The following is a 17,406-nucleotide window of genomic DNA, read 5'->3' on the forward strand; positions in this document are numbered from 1 at the left end:
GATTCAATACTTAAATGGTGTGCGTGAGGGAGGGTGAGAGGGGGTTTGTCAAACTCAGGAGAATAAAAAAGCGATTACACAACGTGCGCTTAAAACAACCACCGAGCTTTGCCTGCTAGCTTAACGCGAACACATACAAACGTCTGCTAGCAAACGTCTCACGCAACGATTAGCATCTTTGTAGTGTCATTAAAGTTTTAAACGAGTGACATTTTGAGCACAAACTGCCACAACTCGACAGACGGTCATTAATTCTTTATCCTCTCTGAGGGGTGACCGATTTTCTTGGCGAGTTGTGACGTTTTATTGTCGAACTGTACTCTACGTCGAGGTTATACTGCCACTAGGTGGTCATGGCGGCCATACATGATTGAGTTGAATTGAATGTGACAAAAATGTGAGAAACTCGATTTTTTTTAATGTTTGTCATTATTTTTCATCATAATACATTTTTGTGAGGGTATTTTTTGTCACTCGTGACGATTATGACTTTTTTGGTTGAGTTTGTTTTTAGGCGAGACTGAAACATTAAATGCATGTCGCCGATTGTCCTCTTGGTGTCGCTGTTTTGACATCACAGTTCAATTCTACGCTGGCGGGGCTTCACACTTTCACGTATTCATTCACACACACACGTACACACACACGCACAGTTTTTTCCCCCGGCTAGTTCGCTTGCTCGCCCCTCACTCGGGCATCCTGCAGGGGGTCTGAGAGTGCGCAGTGCGTCCGGCCCACCCGGGGAGTGGTTCCGCTCCTCGCCGTCAGTCACGCAGCCGGAGGAGGCGCGCACGCACGCAGACGCGAACCGCGCACGTCGACAACCTGGCAGCGAGTCGCTCCTAATCAAGCACCCAAACACGAACAGGCGTGCGGACGCACGCAAGAACGCACAAGTTCGTGGACGAATCTGTCTCTTGTGGATTTTCCCCTGACGTCCACCTGCTCCGGGGTGCTCAACAATGGCCATCGACGTCGCTCGGTCCTCCTCCCGGTCCACAAACCGACTGCCGCTGCTTCTCCTGGCGTCGACTTGGCTTCTTCTCGCCGGCCGAGGTAAGCTCACCGAAACGGGGGCAAAGCACGGAAAAGTTTCTCGGTGTCTGTCAGGCGATGAATGTCCCACGTTGTGCACTCTAGTGTGGTTTGTTTTGTCTTTGCTGCTGCTTAAGTCGTCGACTTGGGACGGCAGGTGAGGTTTTTAATCCGCCTTGAGCTCACGTTCACCTGCTGGAATGTGTTGTTGGACACCCGCTGTTGTCGTGAATGGTTCGGGAGAGGAGAGAACACCTGCTTGTCACGGGAGAGGACACTTATCGCGTTGTTATTGCTGGACAATGTCACCCCAGCGTGTGTTGAGTGCTATCAAAACATCAAACGGCGTTTGATTTACGGTAGCGTTAATAAACATGCCAAGGTGCGCCCCCTCACCCGTTTCCTCAACACCCCCTAAGGCATTTTCCGTGCACGAGCTCACACGCTCTATAAATAACTGTGATTCATTAAGACACCTGCCTACACGTGGCAACTTTGTAAGAGATTGCAAGTTATTGATCGGGACTGTTTTTCACACACACCCCTGCTACAGATGCAAATTGATCAAGTGGTAAAGCTTGAAAATAGTTGGGTCATTTGAAAAATACAAATAAGGGGGGCACCTCGCCCACCTTGTTGCCAAGCACGGGTGCAAAAATTTTTTAGTTACCGTTGAAATCTGTGTGTCGTTGCTCAATTTATAATGGGAACACTCAGTTGATGTTCATTGAACGGTTTTATAGTTGTTGACTTGACATCGCATGCCCACGTGAAGAGTTGATCAGACTGGAGGTTGGCACTTGAAATAGGCTTGTTTAGTCATGAAAAAAAAAATACATTTAATAACTTTGAAGAAATATGAAAGACTATGAGATAAATGGACAAAAAAAATATGGCAACCTAAGTGCTTGGAAAGATAGTTAAGTTACCCTATTGACCCCAATCCACTTAAATTAGTTGAATTTTGTTTATTGTTATTATTTGATTTAATAATCTGTTGATATCCGTACACGATAACTATTACTACAATAAAAATACGAGTTAAAGGGAATGACTAACACTAGCTGTAAATTTTCCACGGTGACTCGATTCTCCTCAAAGCAAAGAAATGTGTTTGTGTAGACACTTGGAACAAATCTGATATGTTTTATTTTGTAATTAATGTCGAATGTAAAAACACACTCAATATATATATATTAACACACAAAAAAATATCCCGTGACTGTAAAGTGTCCTTGAGAGTTTTGAAAGCCCCTTATAAATGAAATGTATTATTATTATGATTGATTTTCATAACTGATCAGATGAGGTCACTGGATGTGGCTTCTTGTTGTAGAAAAAAAATGACTCCGCCCCTTTTCTCTGTTAGCTTTTGTCAAAAGCTTTTTTTTGTGTTGTTGCTCTATTTTTTTGCCTCCAGTTATAATTACCCGTGCGTCAGTTTGACTATGAAAAGTGGCATGTTCATGAAAAACATGAATATCTCCTCCCTGAGCGACTTTATCAGCAACACTGAAAATTTGACGCGAAATCGGCCATTTTGGTTTTAAAGTCGCCATTTTGTGAATGTATCGAACACAAACTGCTCGCGGCTTTTAATGATTATTGCTTGACTGGTGCTTCCATGTGTGTGTTTTTCACTTGGCAGGCTTGGATGTTTGAATGTGAAACAATGTAGCACCCAGCCGGCCTCGGGCGAAGCGGCTGTTCTGTTTTTACAATACAATACATTTGGATTTTTATAGCGCTTTAAAACTACAGCTGAAGCTGTCACAAAGCGCTAAACAAAATAGTTAACAAAGTAAAATAATAAACATCAAACACGGACAACCCCCTCCTTATGCAATTTGGTGTTTAAAGCCGTTTGAGATGAAAGAGGAGAGAATCAAAAGTGTCCTTTTAACAGTAGATCAGAGGACGTCACGCTCAGACTGTGCACTGTTTTGATAGTTCAAGGCTGCGTGCGGTGAATTTTGGTATCTTTTTGTCACTTGGACGTAAAACAACACAAGTCGATTTATCAGCCGTCGAGGACTTTCTACACACTCCGGGTTTCTCATATTACGACTACGGGGATGCTGGCGCCCCAACTGGTTTTACGTCGGCCCGTTGGCGATGTTTGTTAACAGCGGGCGGCTGAGTAATTCTACAACTCGGGAAAGGACTGCTACAATGTGTCTTTTTTTTTCAGTCAGGGGGCGTTCCTTTAGTGACGTCACGTATGGACTCGTCACCAATTCAAAAACAAGACTTCCGGAATATTCAGCGCTAGTCTTAAAACGCAAATGCGGTGGAATCATTGTAAAATACGCTCAGTAGAAGTCATTTGAAGACATTGTACAAATTATGGACACGACTTGTCCGGAGACGTCGGTTGTCCTTTAAATGCCAGTAATAAAAACATGCTAAAGTAGAGTCGTGTTTTTTGTCCATGAGCTCTGGTTTCGGAATAGAGACGCAGGGTAACGTCGTGACAGCTGGAGGTGAGGGTGAAGGCGTTTTTTTAGCAGCTATGCTAATTAAGTGATGCCACAGCACTTCCCCATAGATGCGACCCCATTCTGAAATGTCAACAATGTGTTTGCCGTTGATGAGCTTATCAGTCGGAGAGCAGGCGCCAATGATTATCGCATCTTGAGCGGCGCGGCCTGATTGTTGCACAGTTTTTTTTTATTTATTATTAATGACTCATCCGGTATTGCTTATTCGCGGCGAGGACGGCCTCGGTGAGCTTTCGTCACCTTCCGAGATCGCTATCGCTAAAGGCGGAGCGAGCAAGGGGTGTTTGGAATAACGCTCACATATTATTTTTTTTTATAATGTTTTCATCAAAGGTCAAGATGTAGTCTTGAGTGTACATTTCCACGAAATTTCACGTTGCCAGGCAGAACCGTCTCCTGGGGCCGAATTTTAGGTGTTGATAACTCCAGAAATGGCTGCAGAGCATTTCTGTGTCAGGGAAATCCTGCAAATAAAATTCATTAAAAGAGGAACTTTATTGACGCTATGCTCATGGACAAATGATACAAGTAAAATAAATAAATGAATAAATAAATGAATAAATAAATACATAAATAAATACATAAATACATAAATAAATAAATAAAAATACACAAGTACACAAAAAAATAAGCAGACAGATAAGTGAATAAAAATACAACTACACAAAAATAAATCAATGAATAAATAATAAATCCATAATATAAATATTTAAATGAATAATCAGATAATAAATAGATACATAAAGATACAAATAAATAATTGAATGAAGACACAAGTACACAAATAAATAAATAAATACAAATAACTAAATAAATATACAATTACATAAATACATAAGCATTTAAAAAATAATGATATAATAAATAAATAGACGGATAAATAATTAAATGAATACACAAGTACAAAAACAAACAAATATATATGAGAATAAATAGACATCAATAAATATACAACTACACAAATAAAGAAATAAATACACAAGTACACATACATAAATCCATACGTATATACGTACGTACACACGTACACAAATAAATACACAAATACACAAGTACACAAATAAATACATCAATACACAAGTACACAAATAAATACATCAATACACAAGTACACAATTAAATACATAAATACCCAAGTACATAAATAAATAAATAAATAAATACATAAATGCACAAGTACCCAAATAAATAAATACACGTACACAGATAAATAAATAAATAAATACACGAGTACATAAATAAATACATGAGTACATAAATAAATAAATAAATAAATACACACACAAGTACATAAATAAATAAACAAACAAACAAATAAATAAATAAATACAAAGGTACATAAATAAATATTCAAGTACACAAATAATCATCTGATAAATAAATAAATAAATAAATAAATAAATACATAAGTAAATAATGGATACATATAATAAATAAATAAATAAATAAATAAATAAATAAATACATCCTATTGGTCAAATGGTGGCCTTAGCGACCCAAGACCGAGATCCATTTGCAAAAATCAGTCACCTTTAAAAAAAAAAAAAAAAACAATAAAAAAAAGTAATTCTTTTTCCGTAAAGGTCCACAGCCCTCTGTGGCTCATGAAGCATCGACAAAATGTCAAGAGACTGTCTTGAGAGGAGTGGTCCTTTATTTGTCTGTGTGTTTATGTATGTGTGTGTGTGTGTGTGTGTGTGTATGTGAGGGTGTTTTAGCACACGCCTCACACGCCTTTGCCTACTTTTCACAAGCACAATAAAGCCAAAGGCGCGAGTGGACTTATTGTTCCAGCGCGCTCCAAAAGCCAACTTGATCTTTTCTCCACTTCACTTTTCATGTCTGCCTTCTCGTAAAGCGCTGACAAGAAGTACCCCCCCCCACCCCAGCTCGCCTTTCAATTTCCCGCACTCATCGCTTGCGATGCTTTCACGCATCGCCCCGTATGTGTGACATCACAACATAGCGTTTATCACTTTTGTGTACGTGTTGCTTTGAAGTGAGTATCAACTCGATGTTCTCTTGTTTTTGACAATCGCACCATGTTTTTGTGGTTCAATCATAATAATAATAATAATAATAATAATACATTTCATTTCTAAGCACCTTTCAAAACCCTCAAGGTCACTTTACAGTCTCAGGGTCGTTTTTTTTCCGGGTGAGAAGCGGCAGCCACATGCGCCAGTGTTCACTCAACCCGGAAGTAACTCAAATAGATAGAAAGCTAGCCAGCTAGCTAACAGATAGCCATCCAGACAGTTAGCTAAATAGCTAGATAGCCATATAGCTAATAAATAGCCAGCTACATAGCTAGCTAGCTAGGCAGATAGCTAATAGATAGCAAACAATAGCAAATAGATAGCCAGCTATGTAGCTAGCTAATAGATAGCAAATATTTTGCCAGCTAAGTAGCTAGCTGATAGATAAAAAAATGGATAGCAAATAGTTAGGTATAGACAGATAGCAAATAGATGGCAAAAGGATAGCTAGCTAGGTAGCTAGCTAATAGATAGCAAATTCGGGTATGGCAGCGAATGAGTTAAACAGAGTAAAAATAAATAAAAGCAAAATTGAGGTTAGGAACCTCGTTAAACATTCCAGTTTTTCAGTAAATAATCATGAAAAAAATAATAATCAAAACAACGCTGGCGGCAGCCACATGCACCCGTGTTCATTCAACCCGGAAGTAATTCAAATAGATAGAAAGCTACACAGTTAGCTAACTAGCTAGATAGCCATATATCTAATAAATAGCCAGCTACATAGATAGCTAGCTAGGCAGATAGCTAATAGATGGCAAACGATAGCGAATAGATAGCCAGTTAGGTAGCTAGCTAATAGATAGCAAATACATTGCCAGTTAGGTAGCTAGCTAATAGATAGAAAAATGGATCGCAAATAGATAGCTAGACATATAGCTAATGGAAAGCAAATAGATAGCAAACGGATAGCCAGCTAGGTAGCTAGCTAATAGATAGCAAATATATTGCCAACTATTTAGCTTGCTAATAGATAGAAAATGGATAGCAAATAGATAGCTAGCTAGCTAGGTAGACAGATAGCTAATAGATAGCAAAAGGATAGCCAGCTAGGTAGCTAGCTAATAGATAGCAAATATATTGCCAGCTATTTAGCTTGCTAATAGATAGAAAATGGATCGCAAATAGATAGCTAGCTAGGTAGGTAGACAGATAGCTATTAGATAGCAAAAGGATAGCCAGCTAGGTAGCTAGCTAATAGATAGCAAATATATTGCCAGCTATTTAGCTTGCTAATAGATAGAAAATGGATAGCAAATAGATAGCTAGCTAGCTAGGTAGACAGATAGCTAATAGATAGCAAAAGGATAGCCAGCTAGGTAGCTAGCTAATAGATAGCAAATATATTGCCAGCTATTTAGCTTGCTAATAGATAGAAAATGGATCGCAAATAGATAGCTAGCTAGGTAGGTAGACAGATAGCTATTAGATAGCAAAAGGATAGCCAGCTGGGTAGCTAGCTAATAGATAGCAAATTCTGGTATGGCAGCGAATGAGTTAAACAGACTAAAAATAAATAAAAGCAAAATTGAGGTTAGGAACCTCGTTAAACATACCAGTTTTTCATTAGCCACTCGTATCCCGACCGTTTTTTGGCGAGTCTTTTCACCGATGCTACCGAACGTTAGCTTTCTGAAAGGGGTCCAAAAACACCATCATTGGACCATTGGACAGACAGGGATTAAAAAAAATAAAATCTAAATCTAAATTATGAGGTGTTTTTTCCGCAATGAAAGGCCGGCAGACTTTTGCAGACTCTTGCATCACATTGTTTATCTTTTCTCACGCTCACTTTGCTTTATCGATCAGCAACGTTAATGACCCGCCGTGCGTCTAATGAGCATTGTGCCTCGTAGCCTCTTGCATTATGCATCGCACCTAAATCACACTTCCTGTTTTGCAAGCTGACGTGACCATTTGGTAATGGTCGCCATGGATACGGCCGTCTCTCGTGAGCAGTGCTGTGAGGGTTTTTTTTGTTTTTTTTTTTTTTGGCGTGGATGATAAGTGAGACCCGCTGGCGTCTGGTCGGGAGAGGCCGACGTGAGGGGGGGGAGTCGATGTGGGAGTTTTCGTCGGTACTTGGAAGTACTTGTGGATTCTTCAGCAGGTCTCCACTCGCTCAGTCAGGGTTAAAATCGTCGGTGGGTACGAGTCAATATGGGATTTGTGATAGTTAACATGACTAAAAACAAAATCGAATGAAAACCAAATTAATATTTCCAATAGAAAACAATGTAAAAGAAATTAATTCGTTTTAGACACCCCAAACTAGTCCCAAAAAATACATTTTAGGTAGAGGAACGATAATTTTTATCATTCACTGTTATTCTCGAATTTACTCGGGAATTGAACATGTACAGCCACCTTTTGGAAATTGTAAAATAAAATAAAATACAATAAATAGATATACAGTAAAGTCTCGTTATATCGATATTCAAGGGAGTCCGAAAAATATCGATATAACCGGGACTATCGATATATCCGACCCTGTTTGCATGTAATTTTCTCCGTGCGTGCATAGAAATAGTATCGATATAACCGGGACTATCGATATATCCGATATCGATATAACGAGACTTTACTGTGTAGGTAAATACATGAATTCATACATAAATTCAAACAATCCATACATAAATCCATACGTAAATAGAAATATAAATAAATAAATACACCAATATAAATAAATAAATAGACAGACCAGCAGGTAAATAAATACATAGATATATAACTTTGTTTTTTTTAATTGCGTTATTAAACTCTGATTGACCAGCGAAAAGGACATACAATAAAACCCAATGACAAGGTAGGACCCTTGGGAAATATTTTACTATTTGTTTGTTGAATTGCTGTCCTAAATGTAAATAAGTTCATCAATTAGTAAAGTTAGTAAAATTATTATTATTAGTAGTAGTAGTCGTAGTATAGCTAGCGAGAGAGCTATATGGTTATCTAGCTATCTTGCAAGCTAGCTAATTTGATAACTAGCAACTTAGCTAACAAGCTAGCTCGCTACCTAAGGCAGACAGACAGATAACACATTTAAAAAATGGTACCGTCCGTCACCCTCGACCCTATCATTGGCCGCCGCCCATGTCACTCACCAGCCTTTTGCAACCTTGCACGCTCAAAAATTCACAGATATGCCACATTCCAGTGTCTTCTCAGCCTTTCTCTTTGTTTTTACATTCTTGCGCGAGCGACTCTCTCTTGCAGCCATCCTGGCAAGCTGCTGCCTCTGAGGCCCTTTTGTTGGAACTGCTTTTTGTAGGGATTGGAAAGGGCTGCCATTGCGGCCCCCCCAACACCCCTTAACACACACTTTTTCTACTAGCCTTCCAAACACTCATTTTTTATTCAGTCTCATAGTTTGCACAGCTTTTCAATCAATGAAAAAAAACTGCTATTGCTAGCCGTTAAGGTTAAATGTTCTTCACGTTTGGATAGCCAATAGCCAATGATAGCTAATTTTCACTTCCTGTGGGTGCGATGCATATTCATCCTTTTTTTTGGGGATACAGTAAAGTCTCGTTATATCGATATTCAAGGGAGTCCGAAAAAATATCGATATAACCGGGACTATCGATATATCCGACCCTGTTTGCATGTAATTTTCTCCGTGCGTGCATAGAAATAGTATCGATATAACCGGGACTATCGATATATCCGATATCGATATAACAAGACTTTACTGTATTTTTTTTTTATAACGGCAGACATGTCAGGGATCATTTCCTTATCCGGACCTCACTGACTTATGTGGGTGGCTGGTGTTGAGTAGGAAGCGGAATATTTTCCATCGTGCAGTCTACAGTGCGTCTGTCCATCAACATTGGCCCGCTGCTTCCTGTCGGGCATCCTGTGCGACATCACAAAATCCATAAAAGTCGTCATCGGTGTTCGAATTCCGCCCTAAGCACGGATATGATACGTTGTTTTCTTTATCAGATGCGATTCGTCGTTGAAATTGTATTTTAACCAGCGACGCGAATGAATCTGGTAGTGGTGGGCCGTCACGGCCTGCAAAGCCTTCTCAGGGCCTGCAAAGCCTTCTCTGCTGGCCCACAAATATCGTTGTGCTGCTTCCAGATGCGTGTTTTCGTATTTAAGTATTTAACCAGTCACATTTCAGCCATCATATGTTACCAGGGTCAGAAATCTACCTGGACGCCTTCACAATCGGTTCTGCAGGCCCTGGAGCATAAAAATCAATGTCGATGAAACTGTTGCTTTAACCAATCAGAGTTCGAGTTGGCAAGCCAAGGCCTGCTGGAAGGCTCTGGAAACATTGGAATTTTCGCAAACTGTGATTGGATAGTCACGAGCCAATTATAGTATAACGAGCTGCTAGTGAAAAGCGCATACTGGCCAGAGCTAGCACACCGTATCTGCAGTGAGCAGCATAAGCAAATATATTGTCGATTTAATAGCAGTTTTGTCAAGCCACAATGGCTAAAGGAGGAGAAGAAATGGATTTGGATGCAGATATACTGTTAAAGCCATTTTCAAGATGGACTTTTTAAGAATAGATGGACATCATTAAGGTTGGACAGCTCCTAAGCTAGCAAAAATAGCAAATAATGTTGACATTTTAGGAGGTTATCATGAATCCACACGTTCATCGTAAAAAAAAAAAACGGACAGTTTAATGACTGTATTTCTTAAGTTTCTTCAAGTCACAAGTTATTTCCTGGCCAACGATACCCTCTAGTGGACGTGTAGTAATATCACACCACACTCGCAGCGGATTGATTCAGACGTAGCACTACTGAAGGCCTTGGGTGACATGCACGGCCCACCACTGGAACCTATGCAGCCTGTTGTACTTTTCACCAAGAAATGTGGTTGGCATATCAATCCATGAGTAGACCCACAAAAAAAAAAAAAAAAAAAAAAATCAAAAATAAACACAGCATGACTGCCATTTTGCCTCTAAAAATATCGTCGATTGCCGCTGGCATCACTGTTGAAAATCAATAGTTTTTTTTTGTGACGCTCCCGAATCCGATTGTCAGTAGGATTCTTGTTTTGTGTCTGTAACGGCATGCTACGGGCGCTCCCCCCCCCCACAAAAAGCGCCTGAGTTGTTGTTGCTGTTTTTAGGCAGTCATCAAGTGAAATGTGACAACCAAGCGATGCTGCAAAGCACCCCCGGGGTGGGGAACGAACGCGGCGAGCAGGCCGTCCTGCGCGACGGGGACGCTTCGCCGCATGGGGTCGGCCATTTTCCTCCCAAATGGCGCCGACTGTTCCGCGATAAGCGAAATGACAGTCAGCGGGTTGCCTCTTTTTACTGTCAATGTCTGCACCTCAGGCAGGTTTTTAAAGCAGTGTTGTAATTACTGCTGGGCTTGCTGTTAGGAATACAGTGATACCTTGGCTTGCGAACTTAATTGGTTCCCAGACAGAGTGTGTAAGGCAAAAAGTGTGTATCCCAAAAAATAATTTCCCATAGGAAACCATTAAAATGAGAATAATCCGTTCCCAGGTCCCCATAAAACATAACTTTCTAATTTTCTAAGCCTTAAAACTACACAAAATACACCTTATTTTATGTATAATAAATGCGCTATGGTATTATAATTAAAGAAACAAACTGTACTGTATAATAAAGTCATTTTATTTACCTTTGTGACGGTCGTTGATGGCTTGATGGAATGGAGTGGCCGGTTTTCTCAGCATTAAACACTTGATGAGGAACGTAACTTTCGTCTTTTACCATCTTGAGGAATGATCCCTTGTAGGTGCTTTCTCTGCGATAATTTTACCTAGTTCCTCATCAATTGTTTTCTGTTTAGCTGGGTTGATAGCTTTTTGCATCAAGTGTACAGATGGCTTGTGCAGGTTATTTGTGGAGCCTGATTGGTGGGAATTTTAACCTCGCATTCTACACTCTGCCTTTGAACTATCAAAGTTGAAACGAGTCCAAATTTCGCAGTTTTCTATCCATTTTGTCACTCTTTCTCTGTCGTCTGCCTGTCTCTTTAATGTTTAAACCACCTCCCCTCACTTCTGCGTTCTTGACCAATCACGTGGCTTTAACCGACGACTGGGGGCGGGGAATAGAGGACCAAAACAAGCCGGCTGCCATTTTCTTGTTAGGACAACGGGCTCGTTCGCGAGCGACACATCACTCACTCGTTTTCATCCCCAGGGAGGCTTTTGGAGGCTCCGGTAGTTCTGGCACTAGCAGGTGGTTGGGGAGGGGGGTTTGTTTTACTTTCATATTCCTCTCCTTCAACGCCCAGCATGCACCGCTGTAAACTATCTAGGGAATTTATAAGAGAACAAGAACGTGGATGACGGCTATGGAGCAGTTTTTGAAAATTCTGATTCATAACACCAATATCATGAATTCTGAGAACTTCCTGTCACATGCTACGTCACCTGAGATTAATTAGCATTTTCATGCCATGCCATTATTTTGTAATTCAGCCGACCCGAAAAAAAATGAGTCAGGCTTTGCCTTTGAGCCGATGATGTAACAGCTCGTTAGGAGTCAATAAGCGGCGGGGCGCTCGGAGGTCAAATGCTAATTAGCGTTGCCTCGCGAGGACGCGTCGGAATAACACCAAAATGAATCCGGAGCGCTGGAGCGGCGACGCTGCTTTATCGGCAGACTGACGAGAAGCAGCGGCGACGGGAACGTTTGGAGGCGTTGACGAGACGGGGCAGATAAAGCCCCCCATGGCCCCCTCTTTTTCACTCACTGGCGTTTTCCTCACTTCAGTTTGAGACTAACGGCCGCCAGACGTAGACGACACAGTGCATTGGAGTCTTTGTCTTCAGAATATTCTTATTTTGATAAATAATAAGAAAATTAGAAAGTAGAAAATTATGTTTTATGGGGGCCTGGGAACGGATTATTCTTATTTTAATGGTTTCCTATGGGAAATTAATTTTTGGGATACACACTTTTCGCCTTACACACTCTGTTTGGGAACCAATTAAGTTCGTAAGCCAACGTATCACTGTAATCCATTTCATTTCTAAGCGCCTTTCAAAACTCTCAAGGTCACTTTACAGTCACAGGATAAGTTTTTCTGTGGGTGAGCAGCGGCAGCCACACACACCAGCGTTCGCTCAACCCGGAATAACTCAAACAGAAAAATAGCTAGCTAGCTGGCTAATATATAACTAATAGCTAGCCAGCTGATAAAGTGCTGGCCATGGCATTTGGCCATTTTTCTTGTTTTCCACAAGGGGGCAGCATTTTCCTTTTTTTTCCATGTTCACGCTTTGTTCCACCAGTTGTTAAAGTGCGATACAAACCAAGAAGTATGGATTGCATTGTATTTTGGACAGCCGCCCTCATTTCCTGCTCATATAACTCCAGACACATATCATTTAGGAATTAACTCTTTTTTTCTGATAAAAGAAGAGAGTCTAAGGTTTCTGACGCTGCGTTGAATATTTATGTAGTCCTAAAACTCAATATTTTCTGGGTCCTGGAATTCACGTGACAATGACACATTTTTGCACGTCTGGCAGTGAATGAGTTAAGCTAACGGAGAAATTTCGTAGGAAATCGACGAGCTTGATTTTTTTGTTTATATTTTATTTTATTAATGTACTTCTTTATTATTTGTCACAGTAACTTGATACTCGCTTGAATAGCATTCTGACCTGCGCCGGCGCATACTACGTTTGTTGGCTAACTGCGAAGGCTAATTGGATGCTAGCGCGCTAATACCAGCATGTGTACGCGGCTTTCTCGGAGCTTTAATAATTCAGCAAAATGTTGCTGATTAAGCAAATCAACGGTCCTTGTGAGTGTGTGTGTGTGTGTCTGTGTGTGTGTGTGTGTGTGTGTGTGTGTGTGTGTGTGTGTGTGTGAGAGAGACACACTATTAAGCGCAAGGTACATTAAGATAATGGATCTCTACTGATCTCATCTGGAAGTGATCAATAGCTCTTGTGTGTGTGTGTGCGTGTGTGTGTGTGTGTGTGTGTGTGTGTGTGTGTGTGTGTGTGTGTGTGTGTGTGTGTGTGTGTGTGTGTGTGTGTGTGTGTGTGTGTGTGTGCGTTTGTGTGTGTTTTTTTTCCCCCATTCAGGGGATTGTCATGCCACTCACACGCGTGATTTCTAACTTCTGTTTTCAATTAAGCAGGTGGCGGTTTGATTTGTGGTGTTTGCTCTTAATGAGGGAAAAGAACACAACGGGACGTCGCGCGCTCGCATAGCATTTGAAATAACTCAATTTCCTTTTTTTTCGTGTGTGTGTGTGTGTTGTGTATGTGTGTGTGTATACCATCATGCCCAACAGTGTATGCACCAATTACATTTTTGATAGCTGGTGAAAAAGTGACTGTGGCGTGATCACAAACACCCACTGCTTCCATCACCGAGCCGCCACCGCGCGCTCGCGCAGTCCTCATTAGCGTGCACGCGTCATTTCAGCACCTTGGCGAGCATTGTTTACAGTGTGCGCAACAATGCTACATTGCCGCCGCCGCCGCTTCATCAATATACGGGTATTTACGATTGACGTGCATGTGCAAAATCGGGTGACATCGATTGGCGGTAAAAAAATTACAATAAATAAATGCAGGCAGTGTGGGTCCCCTTCTCACAGCGCGTGGCCTTTTATAATAATCCATTACTCCCTGCTGAGCTGTAATTATGTAAGGTATATTTTGTGTAGTTTTAAGGCTTAGAAAATTAGAAAGTAGAAAATTATGTTTTATCGTACCTGGGAACGGATTATTCTCATTTCAATTGTTTCCTATGGGAAATAATTTTTGGGATACACACTTTTCGCCTTACACACACTGGGAACCAATTAAGTTTGTAAGCCGAGGTATCACTGTAATACATTTAATGTACATGTAATGTATTTAAGCGCATTTGAAAACTCTCAAGGTCACTTTACAGTCATAGAATCAGGTTTTCTGTTGGTGAGCAGCGGCAGTCACACGCGCCAGCGTTCACTCAATCCGGAATAACTCAGTTAAAAGCTAGCTAGCCAGTCAACAGCCAGCCTGCCAACAGCTAGCCAGCCAGCCAACAGCTAGCTCGCCAGCTAATAGACAGTCAGCCATCCAATAGCCAGTTAGCAAGCCAGCCAATAGCCAGTTAGCAAGCACACTAATAGCCAGTTAGCAAACTAGCTTTTATTTTTATTACATCATAGAATCGTTACTATCTGACATTCAGTAGCAAGACCTGATTCTCTTTAGCTAAAACTTTACGGTCACAGGATCAGTTTTTCTGTGGGTGAGCAGCGGCAGCCACATGCGCCAGCGTTCACTCAACTCTAAATAACTCAAATAGATAGTAAGTTAGCTAGCCAGCTAATAGATAACTGATAGCTCATGCGTCTGTGTAAGGTCTCAGTCGTACAGGAGTGGTCCATTGATGAAAAGGTTTCTTTAGCCGTCATCTGTACTTCTTTGAAGGTGTCGGCCGTTTCGCTTCTTCTCAAAGATGCTTCGTCAGCGAACTAAAGTGACTAGTTCGCTGACGAAGCATCTTGGATAAGAAGCGAAACGACCGACACATTCAAAGAAGTACAGATGACGGCTGACGAAAACTTTTCATCGTTAGATAGCAAATCGATAGCTAGCTAGCTAGCTAGCCAGCTCTTTACCCCTTCCACCAAAAATTGTCAACCAATAACCAAAAAGCTGCCATTGATCTTGACTGGTGTCCCTCCCCATCGACGCGGTTATGGATGTGAAATTGCGTTTCGGAAACATGTCCGCCTCAAGGGACCGTTATGATGACAGCGTTATTCCTCTGCCGTGGACCTTTGTGGCCGGCAATGCCCACCGGCAGAGCCGTAATTGCCATGTCGGGTAGGGATTGGCCCGTAAAGACCAACAAAGATGCAATACGAGCGCCGGAATACACACCTGCAGCTCACAAGCACTTATCAGGCGCGACAAAGACACACGCGGCGGCGAAGAGAAACCATTCATCAAGAGACAAAGAGGCACAGGAGGAAGACAAAGCTAGCTAAAAGAAGCGCCTAAGAGCAAATGTGTATTATTTTAGCGTAACCGGTTGTACCCCCCCCCCCCCCCCCTGTTGAAAAACTTCATTCGTTATAGCGCGACAGGATGTGACTGGTCGCGGTTGTAAGTCTTACCCAAAGGGGTGATGACAACAGAACCATATTGTCACTTTTAGTACGTGTTACTTTTGTTAATACGAGCGTGTTCTGTGACCCGAGTCTTTATCATGGATTCTTATTGAGGGGGTCAGACTAGTCGGGTCTGAAGTGCTTGTGATTGTTCCTTCGAGTGGGTTCAACACATTATTAATACACTAAATATGGTGTATGAGCTATTCTGTTGAAGCTTATTCTCTATTTTGTGAGGAGCGTATGCGACTCGTCGGGTCTGAAAAGCTTGCAATAGTTGCTTTAACTGCTGATGACCACGCAACCTTGCTTTATGCGTACAAACATTTCGCACGGTCCTTGACTAGATATTACAGGAAGCTGACTCATCGGGCATGAAGTGCTTGTGCGAAATGCTTCGAAAATGAGATTACAGCAAGTCTTGAAAACCAAAATGGAGCATGTTCTTTTGTGTTGAAAGAAAAGTTGACTCACTCTCGTGATGGTCTGTGCTATGACGAGATGGGACTGAAATGTTTGTTGAAAAATATCTTCCAAATTTAGTCATAAAAATGTTTTGTGGAGCGTGGCTGATAGCTGTACTCCGGGTGATTAGTCGGGTCTGAAGCGCTATATGGTAGCATCCATCCCAATTTAACTAAAGGAATAGTTTGTGGTCATTAGTTTGTTATATGCTAATTTACATACAAGGCCCACAAGGCAAAACGGTGGTGATATTGATATTGATGAATCGGGACCACCTCTTTAACCCCCACCCCACCACCCCCCACCCCATTTGTATATATGATAAACGGACAGCAGTCAGTAATGTTAACACGCCGCTTAATGTGCCGCGCCGGAACTGCTAATTAGCCACCTAGCCTGCCAGCTGACATTTGCTTTCCAATTAGCGCTGTTGTGCGTCTCATTGCACAAAGCGCATGAAAGGTGCGTAATACGCAACCACCACCCAACCCCCCTGCGCTTAAACGCATCCTCTGTCAGCGAGCGGTCGCCGCACGCGACACTTGGAATTCCGCGGCAGCTAGGTGTTTGTTTGGTTTTTCTGAAATAGCGTTTGTTTTGTTAGCGAATATACCTAATGAGCTAAGGAGTAAGTACCTGTAATAATTAGACCTTTGAACAAAATATTCCAAGTTGTCTAATTAGGTTGTGTTGTTGCCATGCTGATCCTCAGTCCACCTCTTTGACGGATGTGTTAGCATTAGCATTAGATTGTTGACTTTATTTATAGGATGTTTTTGTGGCTATTTAGCTAAAAACACAACTTTTAACAAATTATTTAAACAAACACGACATTTCAAAGCTTTTTATGTCATTAAAAAAAAAGTTACTACGGTCGTCTCAAAGACACGTGATTGAAATTAAACAGGATGTTGACCATTTTGTTTTGAAGCAGCCATTTTGGGCATTCCCTATTGATGTTTTTTAGTCTATCAGAATTAGAAAAACCTTTATTCATCCCACAATGGGGACATTTGCTAGTTGTCTTTTGTTTTTTTTTTTTTTTTTTTTTAATTTCTTTTTCATTTCTGCGGCTCGGCCGACGCTTGCTATCCCGTTAGCTTGTCGCCATTTCTTTGAAGGATTCAGTGCGCCACACTTTCAAGTAGCACTTCATTGACGTCCACTACATTTCACACTAGATTTATGGAAAGGGGGTGGGGGGCGCTAGCCGCTAGAAGATTTAACCCTGGAAGATGGCCGTATAAAACAAATTGGGGTCAGGTCCAGTCGCATCAGGGT

The 17,406-nt window shown here is 41.3% G+C and overlaps 1 protein-coding gene across 2 annotated transcripts in view; it reads left to right on the plus strand.

The window, feature by feature from the left end:
- The first annotated feature begins 552 nt into the window (after nt 1-552).
- Nucleotides 553-17,406, plus strand: part of LOC148883097 (poliovirus receptor homolog) — a 134,552-nt gene continuing 117,698 nt past the window's right edge. The window contains exon 1 of one of the 2 annotated variants that reach the window (XM_089023709.1): nt 553-1,056. In XM_089023709.1, the coding sequence (XP_088879835.1) occupies nt 963-1,056 (94 nt within the window). In that variant the 5' untranslated portion in view covers nt 553-962. The remainder of the gene's footprint in view (nt 1,057-17,406) is intronic. The other variant, XM_089023711.1, reaches the window with a different exon arrangement.

This window comes from Hippocampus bargibanti, linkage group LG20 (assembly GCF_051943395.1).
Source record: "Hippocampus bargibanti isolate YZ-2025 linkage group LG20, ASM5194339v1, whole genome shotgun sequence".
Classification (NCBI taxonomy): Eukaryota; Metazoa; Chordata; class Actinopteri; order Syngnathiformes; family Syngnathidae; genus Hippocampus; species Hippocampus bargibanti.